This window comes from Chlorocebus sabaeus, chromosome 17 (assembly GCF_047675955.1).
Source record: "Chlorocebus sabaeus isolate Y175 chromosome 17, mChlSab1.0.hap1, whole genome shotgun sequence".
NCBI lineage: Eukaryota > Metazoa > Chordata > Mammalia > Primates > Cercopithecidae > Chlorocebus > Chlorocebus sabaeus.
In genome coordinates this window covers 46,036,067-46,052,620 of record NC_132920.1, presented here as the reverse complement: position 1 = coordinate 46,052,620, position 16,554 = coordinate 46,036,067, and the positions used below count along the sequence as shown (strand labels likewise).

The 16,554-nt window shown below is 42.2% G+C and overlaps 1 protein-coding gene across 1 annotated transcript in view; it reads left to right on the top strand.

Annotated features, from left to right (window-relative positions):
- Positions 1 to 12,242, top strand: part of CLIC5 (chloride intracellular channel 5) — a 199,189-nt gene extending 186,947 nt beyond the window's left edge. The window contains exon 6 of the mRNA XM_073006043.1: positions 11,964 to 12,242. Within this exon, the coding sequence (XP_072862144.1) occupies positions 11,964 to 11,978 (15 nt within the window). The 3' untranslated portion in view covers positions 11,979 to 12,242. The remainder of the gene's footprint in view (positions 1 to 11,963) is intronic.
- Positions 12,243 to 16,554: the final 4,312 nt, after the last annotated feature.

Here is a 16,554-nt window from a genome sequence, read left to right as displayed (position 1 = left end):
TTAATTCTGTAAAGATGAAGAAAGACAACATGGACATTTTAACTCACTATTTTGAAAGACATTGTTCATAAATATGGATTCAAACATATGCCTAATGCACTGAAGGCAAAAATTGACAACAGGAGGCATCCTGAGAGTGAAGCCACCAGATAAAACACATGGTTGCATCATGGAAATAAGCTGCCCTAAGAGGGGCAGTGAAATGCCTCCATACAGGCAAGAACAAAGCCCACACTGCACCCACAGGATCATAAATTCTCAACTATCAGTTGTGGCTCATTCTTTGAGATACTGGTCTGAGACTACTGAGTCCAAAAAGACCAGCCAAATGCTAGGCTTCCTCTAAAACATTCTTGGCCATGACACAAAAAACTTCATCTCTCCCAGTGCAAAACCAAGGTGTGGTCACTCCTTTCTGCAGTTCCAACTGCCATATCACAAATAGTGTTAAAGGTGGTCCTCATATGGTAAGTAGTACATACTTATATTATCTCACATTCTTACAACATTCCTGTACCATATCTATTTTCTTATTTACAGATATAGTCTGAGGCCCACAACAGTTGTTTATGTTCATAAGCAATAAGAGCTAGGATTTCAACCCAAAGACTGCCATCACGTCTCATAGGTGAGGAAAACAGACTGCAACAACCAATAGTTTTCCTCAGTCAGGAAGGCAGAGATGTGATATGATCAAACAGAAAGTCGTGAAAAACGTTGTGAATTGATCTCCAGATATAATGTAAACCAGGTAGCACACAGCATGGGAAACCCTGTAGTAGCTAAAATTAAAAATAAAAATTGCTTCACAATGTATCTTGGAGACAGTTCTTTATAAGTACATATAGTTTTCTCAGTTGTTTGTTTTACAGGTGTATAATCTGCATTGTACAGTTGTACATTTATTTATTTATATTTTTAATTCAAAAAGGAAAACACATACACACAGTAAAAGTCATGCAATTCAAAAGTCATTGCAATGAAAAGAAGGCAACTCTCCTACCCTAAACATTCTCACCCCCTTCCCAGAGCTCACCACTGTTAACAATTTATTTCATTTGCTCCCAGAAAATTGCCATGCGTATATACACACTTACACATGCATCATATGCCACACACACATTCTTTTTTTTTTTTTTTTGAGACAAGTCTCTCTCTGTCGCCAGACTGGAGTGCAGTGGCACGATCTCAGCTCACTGCAACCTCTGCCTCCTGGGTTCAAGCGATTCCCTTGCCTCAGCCTCCCAAGTAGCTGGGACTACAGGCGTGCACCACCACGCCCGGCTAATTTTTGTATTTTTAGTAGAGATGGGGTTTCACCATGTTGGCCTGGATGGTCTTGATCTCTTGACCTCATAATCCACCTGCCTTGGCCTCTCAAAGTGTTGGAATTACCAGTGTGAGCCACTGCACCCGGTCCACACATTCTTTGAAAATAAGAATACAGGATATGTTGGTGGATGCATATGCATACATCTTGTTTATTTTATAAAAAATAGAAGCAGAATGTGTTTTGTATGTTCTTTTTGGTAATTTCTTTTTTTGTCTTATTTTATTTTTAATTGACAAATAGTAATTATAAGTATTGATGGAATACAATGTTATGTTTTGATACATGTGTAAATTGTGGAATGATCAAATCAGGCTAACTTGCATATCCATCACCTCAAACATTAATCATTGATTTGTGGTGAAAATGCTTAAAATCCTCTTTTTTCAGCTATTTTGAAATATACATTATTATTAACTATAATCATTGTGTTGTGCAATAGATTGCCAGCACTTATTCCTTCTATTTATCTGTAACCTTGAACCCGTTAATCAATGTCTCCCCCTTCCCTGTCCACCCACTCCTCATTCCCCCAGCGTCTAGTAACCACCATTCTACTCTATACTTCTGAGCTGTTAAGATTCCACACATGAGTGAGACCTATGCGGTATTTGTCCCTCTGTGCCTGGCTTATTTCACTTAACATAATGTCCTCTAGACTAATTCGTGTTGTTACAAATGACACTATTTCCTGTTTTTTTGTTTGTTTGTTTGTTTTTTTAAGGCTGAATGGTATTCTATTGTGTCTATATACTACATCTTTTAAAACCATTCATTCATCGATTCGGGTCACTTAGGTTGTTTCCATATCTTGGCTATTGTGAATGCTGCAATGAACATGGGAGTGCAGACATCTTTGCAGCACACTGATTTCAATTCCTTTGGGTATATACACAGTAGTGGGATTGCTAGATCATATAGTCATTCTATTTTTAGTTTTCGGAGGAACCGCTATACTGTTTCTAAAAATGGCTGTGCTAATTTACAATACCACTGACAGTGTATAAGGGTCCCTTTGCTCCACATCCTCATCTTTGTTATCTTTCATCTTTTTGATAACAGGTCTGATGTGATAGCTCATTGTGATTTGAATTTTCATTTTTTTCTGATAATTAGAGATGTTGACCATTTTTTCATTTATCTGTTGGCCATTGGTATGTCTTCTTTTGAGAAATGAAAGCAAAACATAGACAAATGGAGTTACATCAAACTTAAAAGCTTCTGCTCAGCAAATGAAACAATGAAGTGAAGACACAAACCACAGATTAGGAGAAAATACTTGCAAATTATACATTGGATAAAGGACTAATATCCAAAACACACAAAGGAACTCAGACTACTCTGTAACAAGAAACTAATCTTATTAAAAATGGGCAAAGAACTTGAATAGACATTTCTCAAAAAAGCAGTGTTTTTTGTATTTTTTTTACTTTAATGTGTATTGGAAAGCTTTTCATATTAATATATGTTTCACATTCTTTGCAACATCTATATAGTGTTTCATTCTATGAATGCAACCTAACTCACTTAACTGGTCTACTGTTAATAGATATTTAAGTCATTTCCAGTCGTTTGCTGTTGAAATAATGCTGCGGCAAACATCCTTGCAGGTAGGTGTCTTTGAACACGTGTGAGAAAATATGTGTAGGCTAGGTTCTTAGCCTAGAGGTGTGATTGTCAGATCCCAGGGACGTACATTTAATTAACTATTATTTTTATTTTTTTATTTTAAATAGGAAATGTATTTGCATGACTCAAAAATTAAAATGCTAGAACACATTAAACATTGGAAATTGTCATACTCTTCCTTGTCCCTGATCATCATACTTCCTTCACCCTATCTAAACTAAGATTTTATTTGTGTCTTATACTTTTTCCAGATTGTTCTGTATTCAGATGCAAGAAAATGCAAGTATATATACTTACTGCCCCACCTTCTTACCCGAAAGCACAAAGTGTATACATTGTTCTATGTCTTACATTTTCCACTTAATGTGTCCTGGAGATCTGGCTATGGACTGAATGTGTTCCCCAAAGATTTATATGCTGAAACCTAATCCCCAGTGTGGTGGTATTAGGAGGTAGTGCCTTTAGAAGATGATTCAGTCGTGAGGGTAGAGCCCTCAGGAATGGGATTAATGCCCGTATAAGAAAAGACATGAAAGAAGTGTTCTCTTTGCCCTCCACCCTGTGAGGATACGAGGAGATAACAGCTGTCTGCAATCCAGGAATAATTTCCCCCTGCCCCCAGACATCAGATCTGCTAGCACCTTCATCTTGGACTTTCCTGCCTCCAGAACTGTGAAAAATAAACTTCCATTGTTCATAAGCCTTCCAGCTGCTGACATTTTGTTATTGCAGCCCTAACAGACTGCCAGATCTTTCATTATAAGTATATAGGGATCACCCCCCATTCCTTTTTACAACTGCATACTACTCCATAGTGTAGATGTTCCTTAACTCGATTAGTCCCCTTCTGATGGACACTAAAGTCATTTTCAAATTTTTGCTACTACAAAAAAAAGCTGTAATGAATAAATATGTACATACCTCACTTTATACTCATATAAATAGATGTCATGCTACCACTTATAAAAAATTAAGGGAACACAGAATTATATATCTGTGTTGGCTAGCAAATATATAATAATTCCTCAGAAGTATAAACAAAGACCTAATAATAACATTCCTTGCTGGAAAGGATGGGAACTTACAGAAAGGGAACAAAGTGGGAAGTTCTCTGTATACCTTTTTACATGTTTTTATTATTTGAGTCATGTAAATACGCTACAGTACTATATAACTACTTTGAAAATTATGTAATATATATCAAAATATGTTTATGATAGACTTAGATACACTCACAAGGGATTGTTTTCAAAAATAGGCTGTTTAAGGCATCTTTAGGCTTTTGAAGCAAAATTATAACTGGTCATGTGCTTCTCTTCTAAACTCATCCCGTAGTTCCTTACCTGGCTTGTAGCATAATTGTAAGCATCAATTTTCATGAATTTTTTCCCCAGGTGGTTAATTGACCATTGCTAGCATTCTCTCTCTTTCCCTGAAACTCTAGAAACACTAGAAATAGTTACCAGATTCTTTTTACAGAAGTAAATTAAGAAATGTAATTAATAGAAAATGCCCCACATCCCACATATATCCAACATTAAGTAAAAAGATGACGTATGGCTATGGAGAATTCCTGGGCAGCCTTGGTTTACAGTACCTCACTCATCTGGCCCATGTGTGAAATTTAAATACACAGTGCTTTGTGCTTCAAGCCTCACAGGAAATCCCCCCCACCCCAGGGAAAGGGCAGGCTGTAAAGCTGCTCTCACTTCAGTCCTCTTCTGTGGACTGCTGCTTCTGTGAACACCCAACATTCTCCCATTACTTGGACCTTCCAGAAATTTTAGGATCATACACTATATTCTGAAGCTGCTTTGTTCATTTTTCTTTTAACCATGCTGTCTCTTCAACAAGCCATCCTAGAATTGCCAGGAGATGTTTGAAAATTTAGTCAATTAACATTCATTGATTTTTCTTCCTCTTTTTTTTCTCTCTCTCTTCTAAGAGCCCTTCTTGTGACAATTAGGTCCCCAGAGGCTTGCCTGTCTTTAGGCTTACAGCCTTCTTCTATAGTTGTATTATGATTTTATTACATGTGAGTGTATTATACATTATGTTACATCATACCAGATTATCTCTTTTTAGAATTAGAGAAAAAAAATTAAAAAGCCATTGTCTCTTTTAAGGGTGAACCCTAAGCTGAGATGACAATAGATCAAAACTGCCATTGCCTTCCATGTATTCATGAGACAAATCAAGGATGGTGACTTTGTTTTTTCACATATCCACATTATAGGTTGAATTGTGTCCCCCCAAAAACTATGTTTGAGATATAAAGCCCAGAACTTGTATATGGAAACAGGGTTTTTGCAGATGTCATTAGGCTAAAATGAGGTCTCATATGGGATTAGGGCTCACCTTAATCCAGTATGACTGGTGCCTTTACAAGAGGATAAAAATTTGGATGTAGACACAGAGGGAAGACAGCCATGTGAAGACAGAGGCAGAAATTGAAGTGCTGCTACAAGCCAAGGAAAACCTGGGGCTACCAGAAGGAGGAAGAGACAAGGATTCTCCCCTACAGGCACTGGAAAGCATAGCCCCACCAACACCTTGATTTTGGACTTCTAGCCTCTAGAACTGCAAGAGAATAAACAGAATAAATTGTTTTTTCCAAGCCACTCCGATTGTGGTACTTGTTGCAGTAGCCACAGGAAACTAATATACCATGCATTTGTTCATTTCTAAAAATGTCTGGCATGTGCCCCTTCTCTGACCTGTTTCCACATATTCCAGACAAATTGGAATGTCATCCAAGTATCATCAGAGAGGCTGCCTGCTGCATCAAAGGTGGGATTTTAGCATTCTGTGTCCTGCAGCCTGAGACCAAGTGACTGGTTCATGCACACTCCCTGGCATCATCTAGAAACTTTCCAGATCCTCTGCACTAAGTGGACACAAGTAGCATCCCAGGAATGCTCAGGAGATCAGAAGCCTAGCTCCCTATCATTGTTTTGCACACAATCCTCCACATTCCCAGCACTTCCCAATCCTGTGTTGCCCTGGCTACAGGCATTTGGAAAACGTTTTCCTTTGCTCATTGGGCTCATCACATAAGGAGGCAAACACATCAGCTTTGGCCACCCCAAAAGCCTTTGAGTTCTCCAGAGACTAAAGGCAGAAGAGACTCATTTTCAAAGGCATTTGTCTGAAGAGCAACTGGAGGACTTACTTATTTGGCAGATTCTTCCTTCAGATTTCCTTTCAGGTGATCATGGATTTGGCATTGGAGCACTTGGCTAATCCTCAGAAAGCACAAATCAAACGCCCCGTTCTCCTGCCCCATAATTACATTACCCACTTACTCCCCATGAGCTGGTGATAAAAGGAAATTTACCAAATAGGTGCTTAACAGATGGCCTTAAAATGTTTAAATTGCCACTTGAAGGAGGGCTGATGAAAGGGGTGTGCACAGGTGTGACTTAGGCGGATGAGACCTGCCGTACTTGTGCAGGGTGGGGCCACTCAGAGCGAGCACACCCGACGGTGGAGGATTAGGCAGGCTTCTTCCTCTGTGCTTCACCTTTGGCTACCGATTCAGATGCTGAGGCAAAGCCTGGGTCCGTGTCAGGACTGGGGCTGCACCTTGGGGAGTTGTACAAGATTTCTGATGCTTTGCACCACATGGTATCTTCTACCACCTGCCCTGGGACCACCGACAAACCCATTTCATGATGTATTCTGAAGTGACCCAAATAAGCCTCCTTCTTGGTAGAAGTCGCCTCCTTCTGGTAACCTTAGAATGCGGAAAGGTTGAGCTCATTTGGAGTTTCATCTTTCAGTTACTGCTCTAGTCAATTGGACCCACCCTTTAGCATCCATTTTCAGTTACTTTCTGCTTTCATCCGTGGAAATTCACTAAAGAAGTTCCTGCGCAGTATCAGTTTCTCTGGATGGGGAGGTCTGCTTCCTCGTGGAGCTCATATTTTGATTCTGCTCTCAGGACTTGGAGGGTCTCCCATCCTTTTTAGGCCCTCTCCACATTTGAAGCCTCCTGCTGTGGAATCACATTTACTTTTTCTCTGAACTTCTTGAATATGTATGTTCCTAAACTCTACTGCAGACATCCTAAAAAGCCCAGTGTTCCCTTAGCATTTGGGAGCTCCAGAATGAGAGGGCCACTTTCTCCCAAGGTCTCTATGATTTTGTTTCACCAATCAGCCCTTCCTTTTGGCCGAAGTGAGATTCAGAAGATGTCTAGAGAATTGATGTTCCTCATCTTTCCATTCTTTTCTCTGTCAGATTTGTATCCACAATGGGAAAGCATTGTCCACACATTTCCACTATTGAGGGGAGGTGGCTGATAATTGCCCACTCTTTCAATTTGACCTATTTTAAAAAATATTCTTAATAACAATCTTCTGTTGACATTATGGGCATAACACAACTAAAATATTTAGGGTAGGTATTTAGTATGGGCTGCTATAATAAGGTACCATCGACTGGGCGGCTTATAAACAACAGCAATTCATTTCTTACAGTTCTGGAAGCTGGAAGTTCAAGATGAGGGTGCCCGCATGGCTGGGTTCTGCTGATAACCTCTTCCAGGTAGTGGAGGGCTGACTTCTCACTGTATCCACACATGGTAGAAAGAGGGCGAGAAAGCTTTGTGAGATCGCTTTTGAAAGGGTCCTAATCTCATTCAGGAGAGCTCCTCTCAAAGGCCCTACTTCGTAATACCATCACATTGTACTTTGGATTTCAACATACGAGTTTGGGGCACATAAACATTCAGTCAATTGCAGGAGGGCAATCTTTGGATTAGGTAGTGGGCAGTGGTAGGGTGGGGAGTCTCTCAGTTAGATCTCTCAACTGAATTGTCTTTTTTTTTTTTTGGCCTTTGATGAAAAAGTTGTGATTTTTTAAAAACCTATTTCCTGAAGCATACGGCAAGTGTTATGGACTCTACTCTTGACAGTTTACCACATTTTGTTCAGTTACAAATCATTATTAACTTCCAGAGAAATGAAAGACTTGGGGGTACCAGACCCCCAATATCCCTTCTGTCCCCAAAATTGTGTTGTCATTGTTCAGCCTTAAATCCAGTTCCCCACATGGGAGGCCACATGGCCTTCCTCAGTTATTGGGCATTGGAATCCATACGTATTAGAAAAAGCAGTCTTACCTGCCATGACCAGTAACTGCCCAATCTCAGTGCTTCACCAAATAAGATTAATTTCTCAGGACACAGCCCAGCTTCCATGACTGAATTCTAAGTGGCTCATGGCTACTGCTGCATTCTCCTTTGCCAGAGACTCCATTTCTCAGCCTACCTTGCACTAGGGTGGCCATATGACCCAGTTCCAGCCAATGAGAGAGGCGAGGCTGTGGGGCTGCCCAGGATAATTGTCTTTCCTAATCAATGGGAAAAACATGTTCCACTGCCCCCTTCTTCCAAGTCCTGCTAGGGATGCTGGTGTCAGCATGCAGTACTTTTTCCCTAGACAGTTTCAATAACTCCAAACTGTCTCCTGCATCCAGTTTCTCCTCTTCCACTCTTGTCTCTACATTCCTGCCAATCATCTTATAAAAACACCTGTAAACAAGGCTGGCTTCTCCTGCCTGTGGGACACCTTTAGATGCCTATGCTTAAGGATGAGGCATACCATCCATAAGAAACATGCCCAGTTCTATGGCTGCCTTCTCAGTGTGAGGTGGCAAACAGAGGATGGGAAGCCAACATGTTGAGGAATAGCCAAGTAGAGGGATGGAAGGAGCCCAGGCCCCTAGAGGCATTGCTGAGCTTCTGAACCAGTCCCAGACCCTCTCATTATGTACCTCCAGACTCCTTATTATGGAAGATAATTAAATCTCTTATTGTTGTCGTTACTTGCTGAAATAAACCCTTCATGGTCTGGTCCCAACCTGACTCGTCAGCCTCAGTTTCCTCTCTTCATCACAACATATCTTGCCCGCCAGCCACTATAAGCTACTTCAACATTCTCATGCTTCTTTGTCTTTATTCATGCTCCTCTCACTGCCTAGAATGCTCTCCTTCTGCTTCTGTTTCAGGCAAATATATATTTATACCCCTGCTTCAAGGTTCTGATGGTTCTTCCTACAAGAAGCCTCCATGGATTTCCTCCAGGCATGTTTAGTCTCCTTGTGGCACTGTGTTTCTACCTGTGTGACAGGCCAGGTACACAGTTTACTGTGGCTATTTGTTTACACCCTGGTCTTCTCCATAGTAAGGAGCCTCTTGAGGTCATGGGGCAGTCATGTTTTGCTTTTTTCTGAGGGCCAGGCAACCAGCACAGTACACTATAGGTTCTTAGCAAATGTGCCTTGATTGAAGAATAGATAAAGCCTTTCCTGTCAGTGATGACACTGCCTGCCCATGCCAGGAGCCCATCACTCTGTGAGCATAGCTCCTGCCCTTCTCTTAGCCTTTCATCCTCCCATGCTCTACTTCCGCCTTGTCTAACGAATTCCTAGACTGTTAGAGTTGGAAGAGACCTTAGAGTTTTCCTAAGGTTTATTACAGGAATGGCTAGTGAGTAAAATGAAGGAATCCAGGAATAAATATATTTGGGAAACACTAAATTAAATAAAATTTAAACAAGCCCTTCACCATAGAACTTCTCAGAGCCCATTATATGCTGACATGTGGTGGGAATCTCTGAAAAAAGGCAAATGGCAGGCAACATTTCTCAATACTCCACCCCCACCCCCACTGTGGAACTCATTCCTGGGGAATATGTTGTAGGACACTGATCTGAAACAAGCCCTTTGTTCTACAGGTAAGAATTTACTTTCCTGAATCCCAGAGCCAAGCTGGTAATGGGGCCGCCTGGCCACCAGCTTGGAATCTCCATCCCGCTCTGTGGCTCCATCTTGATCTGCTCCACCACTTTCTGGCCACACCACTAATTTAGCACTTTGCATGGTTGGTCATGTATGCACTTATGTCTAGAGCTAAATTATAACTTTCTAAAAGGGAGGGGTCTTTTCAACCCTCTGCTAGTCTTCTCGCTGTCCATAGTCAGGCATGGGGTCAATGATATACTCTGACTAAAGAATGAACAGTACATGAATGAATGAGGGAGTTAAACATTTACCACATTATTTTGGAAAGTGATCACATCTCTTTGGGGACTAGAACAGATACACCATTAATTTTTGTACCACTAAAGAGGAAAATGTGTTCCATCACCTCACCACAGTATTTCTTATCATCGATTATAAGGAACATTCTAATTTTAAGGGTGCTTAAACAAAAACGCATGCGTATCTTACTATTAATGAGTTACAGTAAAGAAATTTACTTGAGGCCGGGCGCGGTGGCTCATGCCTGTAATCCCAGCACTTTGGGAGGCCGAGGCAGGTGGATCACAAGGTCAGGAGATCGAGACCATCTTGGCTAACACGGCGAAACCCCATCTCTACTAAAAAATACAAAAAATTAGCCGGGCATGGTTGTGGGCACCTGTAGTCCCAGCTACTCGGGAGGCTGAGGCAGGAGAATGGTGTGAACCCGGGAGGCGGAGCTTGCAGTGAGCCGAGATCGCGCCACTGCACTCCAGCCTGGGCGACAGAGCGAGACTCTGTCTCAAAAAAAAAAAAAAAAGAAATTTACTTAAAGCAAAACTCAGTTCCACAGATCTTCTCATTTCACTGGGAACTCATTTCAAAATTGTCCAAATCCTCAAAGTGGGAAAAGAGTGGGAAGGAAGAAAGGCTTGGAGTCACAGGGTTAAAGAAGAACAGCTAAGGAAGTTCTGCCAAGGGCCACAGTTGTGAGTGCCTTGAGGTTTTCAAGGGTGGTGGCCATTGCCATTGGGCAGCCTCCAGCTGAAACCCAACAGGCAGGGCACACAAATGGCATCAATTAATCTGAGATTGGTAATGACATGTTTGTTTTGGATTGAAGGAATGCCATTGTGGCTTCCATGCAGTGATTGGGTTGCTGTGGATAAAGGGTGGGGAGATGTGTATCCTGGACACAGTCATTCCATGGCCCTTGGGAGGCATCCAAGATGGTTCCAGGGTGTTTTTGGCAATTGGGAGTCTCTGGTAAAAGCATTTTCTCCAGGAACTTCAAAGAAAAGTCGCAAGCATGCATTGTGATCCTGTGAGGCTAACACTCACCTGTGGATGGCCATGGGGCATTTCCAATGAGCCCTGCCTGGCTTATTGGAAGGAACTATAATGCTGTAGAGTTGATACACACATCTCCACATCAGTTTTTTGTTTTGTTTTGTTTTGTTTTTTTAAAAAAAGGAAAAGCTTCTTTCTCTGACTATGTAAACACTGGGGCTAAGGGGAAGTCATTTCCCCATTTCCAGAATACAGTCCAAGTTCACGAGTTCGACATTTCAAACCAGACCCATGCCCTTGGTGGTCAGGTTGGTTTTCCTTTGGCCAAACACAACCTTCTGCACTTGAAGAGGGCAGCCTGGGGTGGAAGGGCACTTACAGGGCTTATTTAAAAGGGCACCAAAGTCTTCTGGGAGAGAAAATAGCTCTTTCCAGAGATATTTTCATGATTAAGTGCAAATGAATCTGAAACACATGGATCAAATTTCCCTAAAATTACACACAGTTTTAAAAATTAAGGGGGTAAAGGGAATGGTTTTTCTGATAACCCCAAAACATATGAAGAGACACACTTAATGCAAACAAAAATAAACCAAACAATGGTGTCTGGAGCCTTCTATTGGTACAGAACCCAGCTGAGCTTTGTCTTTTCTTGGTAAGACTGAGGCCCTCCCCTCTCATGACTTAACGGGGAGAATCTGCCGCCGGAAGGCCTTCTCCAGCTGAGATGCACTGCCATTTTTAAGAGGGAGGCAGGGCAGCCAGGGAGAAAAGCCCATTTTCTGTCGGTTAAGCCTCTCCATTAGTTACCTTTACCTTTATGAATGCTGTTAAGATTTGGGCTTTAACATACATAACTTTAAGTCAGTAATATCCTTCATGCTTGCATGATTTGTTGGCTCCATATGTAACCTCTTGGCCCATTAAATCGGCTCCAACTCAAATCCTGTTGTTTCTTTGCTTTCAGCTTTCTTTTTGTTGAAAACAAGGGGGCATGGAGTAGAGGAAGAAGCAAGCAGAAGAAATGTGGAGAAGCTGGAGAAAGAAGAAAAAAATGGGATTCTTTCTACTGAAATTTCTAAATGTGGAACTCATTGTCTGTACTGGCTTTGAGGCAGGAAAAAAAAAAAACCTAAGAGTTTAAATATTTGTTGAAGTCTGGATTTCTCCTTGCACCCGTCCCCCCATTCCCTCAAGTAAAATTAAAGCTGAAGCTAGCAGTTCACGTCTAGCTCTTGAAATGTCACCGGCAACACTGCTATTATTCTGATTTTCTGGGCAACGCCCGTCGGTTCCCTGCTGCAGTTCAATTAAACTAACTCTGCCTCTCGCAGATCTGACCTGACAGCTGCATTGAATTTGGGTTCATTGGGTGATTTATCAGGCTGGGTGATGTACAGCCACATGATTTAGGAGTGCAAAAAAACTCTGGAATGCACCAAAAAAGCAATATATGCATTATTATTAATAATAATAATAAAGATAAATGTCAGCCCCAAGTGACTCTGGTGGCCCTCGCCACTCCATTTAACATTTTAACGGTGGCATGTGGCCCCTGCATGGCACTTGGTTCTGTCTGGTGCCTTCAAGGAGGCTAAGAAAAGGTTATTTGTCAAATGCTGGGTCAGAGTAAAGGGGGGATGTTTTCAAAGCTCTGGGTCAGACCAGCCCAGCTGCATTCCTGTCCCTGTCATTGAACAAGCTGAACTTTGTCACATTATTAAGCTGTCAGCAACGCCAGGGCGTTGTTTAGATTTCTGGTGGGAACTCCTCACACATGCTCCGGGGCTCCATGGGGATTTTATCAACACCATTGTAAAACATGCACAAATGAGCTGTGCTGCAATTGCCCTGGGAAGACCGGCTCATTCGGCCTCATCAGGCGGGAATGGAAATACCAGAGTCGGGCTCTTGTGCCACCCACAGGCAGCCTCCCTGGTGCCCTCTGCAAACACCCACCACACAGCAGGTCTCTTGCTCTTCACGCAACTTCTCCCTGGGTGTTGATGGCTGAGAGTTCTGCTTTGGCCCCAGCCAGATTGGAAGCTGAGCATCCTGGAGTTCAGATTCATGTGGAGCTGATGTGGCCCAATGAGACTGTAGTTGAAGTCCAACTTTAGCCCTTCAGCTTCCCTGTTTATCCCTCTTTCCCCCCTCAGTTCAGTTCATCCCTCACCCCTGAGATCCCAATGTTCTCATATTGTTAGTCTTCCAGGCTGGGAGCTGGGAAAGCTTCAGATACAAATTAGAGAAGTTGAATCCTCAAGAATTATGGGGTGCACCTTCTCCATAAGAAAGGTCTGCAGTCAAAGGAAACTGAAAGCGAAAGCCATGCTTCAAATTTTAGCTATCAACAACAAGACTCCAGGGAAGGGACTCAAGACTGGGGGCCATCGAGCAGCCTTCAAATCATGCCACTGCTGTCAGTACACACTTTACCTCTGCATGGAACTTCCTGAGTGTGGGGAAAAGGGCATGGGCAAAACACGAGTTTTGATGGTAACAGAGATGCCTGCCATGTAGCTCCAGGGCCCTCAGGTCTAGTTCCCACCAAGGACAGCCCATACCAGAAGGGAAGAAGCAGGCTTCAGGACAGCCTGAGATCAGCTGGAATCTGTTCAAACATCAGGCTAGCTCTGAGCACCATGGGGTAAAAGCCAACTCTGTCCCCTACTGGCTGTGTGACCTTGGGTCACAACCATCTGTGCAATGGATGTATAACAGCAGCATGTGCTTTGTAGGCTGAAATGAGGACCAATCAAGATAATGCAAATAACAATGCTACGTATACTCCTAAACATAATAAGCAGTCAATACATCGTAACTATTGTTAGTCCCATCACAAGTCAGTTGATCTACTGATCTTCTTTTCTCTGATACCACAGAAGTGAATATGGCAAGGGAAGAAACAACCTCCTCAGACCAGACCACACAGACAATCACTTTCCAAATAAGGACCTATCCTAATCTTGAGACATCTTGGAGGGATACCAATCACACAAGCATCCTTAGAAACTACTTTTAGGGTCCCCTTCACCCATTAAAAATTATCAGGGTTAAGAAAACAAGCAGATGGTTGGAAGAATAAACATATGAAATATATGCGTGAATGAATAGGGAGATAGTGTGTGTGATGTACCTGTATTTATATTCTAAATGTAATCTATGTATATATGTGTATACATATGGACATATGCACATAGATGACGAATGGCTGAAATATATAGCATGTATCTCGTGTATCTTAACACGTATATGTTTATCTGTTTACGTGTATGAAAACGTTTGTATAAAGAGAGATGTCAGATGGATGGACGATGGATGGATGGATAGAGAGAGACTTGTCCCAGATGACTGTTGTCCTTTGGAGTGTTACAACTCCGGGCACTCGTTGGCACCCCTAGCTCTTTCTACTTTGGTGTGCTACTGTTCCAGGTTTTGGGTCTGGCTCTGCCACCAAACCAGCTGTGTGAACTTGAGAAACTCACTTGACCCTCCGGACACAAAGGAAGGTCCATTAATGACTCAGTCCTTCTCTAACGTACATGATTCTTTTTTCAACTTGCATGATCAAAAACAGAGCAAAGGAGTCAGCGCCGCCGTTCAGAATCCACAGGCCACATGGGCTGAAACAACGTAGGCAGTGACACTTACACAAATGGGCAACCCACACCTAAATAGAAACACATGGCCGCTTACCCTCCCCATTCCAGTGCACACAAACATGTGGGTGGTCTCCACAGGGAAGTGGAAAGGAACATGTACCTGCTCAAAGGATTTTTTCCACATAAGAAGAGCCCCACATCTTTCTCCAGACCTCCCACTGCCAACAATTTGGTCCATCACCCTGCAAAGAACTCCTCAGCGAGGGGAAACTTCTCCTAATAAGGCCCCTTGTTACCACCCCTGGGGAGCTGGCTAACAACCTCATTAATTCGGGTCCATCATGACCTTTGGACAGATGCTCTGGGCACATCAGGTAGAAGCCACAAACCTCTCCTGGGACACGCAAAGCATTAAATTTCCCCTCCTTCAGTGTATTTGGTGATAGATATTGTTAATAACTATCACAGATGCTACCATGTTTATTAACAAGCAAAGCCAGTGAAAGGGAAATGGTCACCCCTGAGACTGAGCCACCAAAATTCTGAGACAAGTCACTAACATGTCATGGCTCTGAATTGGGATTTACATTGAGGAGACTCCAGCTACACCCTGGTTCTGCCATCAGAATCACTTCCACTCACTGCACTGCCTTCTCAATTACAGAATGAGAGTTATGATGATTGCACTGCCCTGCCTCCTCCTCAAAAGGGCTCTGGTGATTAAGAGCAATAAATGCAACTGAAGTTTTTAATAATACCTATTTCCAAGAGGATTAAATAAAACAATACACATAAGGTCCTTGATACAGAGGCTGGTGTTCAGTAAGAACTCATAATCATTTGCTATTATCATTGTCAATATATCTATCTTCTAGACATAGCTAGTGCTGGATGCTGAGCTGGACGCCATAAAATATTATTTTTTTGGTTCTCACAACTTGAAGGGGGAGATGTTATTTTGCATTTTACAGATGAAGAAACTAAGGTGCAAGAAGATAATTTCTTCCAGATCAGGGCTGGAACTCATGCCCATGCTCTCTAACTCCAAAGCTGGTGCTTTTTCATTTCTAACTAGATGAAATAATGTGTGTGGAAGTACAATCCTGTTCATAACTCTTATTATTATTATTTCACTAAAGACCTTGGTTTCCTAAGATACTCTCTATTAGTTAGGATGTGTGTGGCTGTATGCAACAGAATGCTCAACTGCCAGTGGCCCAGGTGATAAAGGCATTACATTATTTTACATAAAAACAAGAACATGGCAGGTACGGTGACTCACACCTGTAATCTCAGCACTTTGGGAGGCCAAGGTGGGTGGATCACAAGGTCAAAAGATCGAGACCATCCTAGTCAACATGGTGAAACCCCATCTCTACCCAAAATACAAACATTAACCAGCTGTGGTGGCACACACCTGTAGTCCCAGCTACTAAGGAGGCTGAGGCAGGAGAATCACTTGAACCCGGGAGGCAGAGGTTGCAGTGAGCCAAGATCATGCCACTACCAGCCTGGGCAACAGAGAGAGACTCCATCTCAAAAACAAAAACAAAAAACCAAGAAGAGAAGCAGGTGGTTCTAGGACTGGATCAGTAGCTCTATGAATTCAGGTATTTGAGTTAGCATTTCCGTGATTCTCTGACTTTCCCCTCATGGCTACAAGATGGCTGTCAAAGGCCTACACATCACGTCTTCACACCACAGTATCCTAAGAAGTAAGGCAGGGGTCAGAAGTGCTTTAACTCTGGCATCTCTGTCTTAGTCCATTTTTGCTGCAACAACAGAATACCTGTGAATGGGTGCTTTACAATGAGTAGAAATTTATTTCTCATAATTCTGAAAACTGGGAAGTCCGAGATCAAGGGACCAACATCTTACAGGGCCTTCTTGATGCATCATCTCACAGTGAAAGGCAAGAGGGTGAGAGAGAGAGAGAGAGAGAAAAAAAGGAGG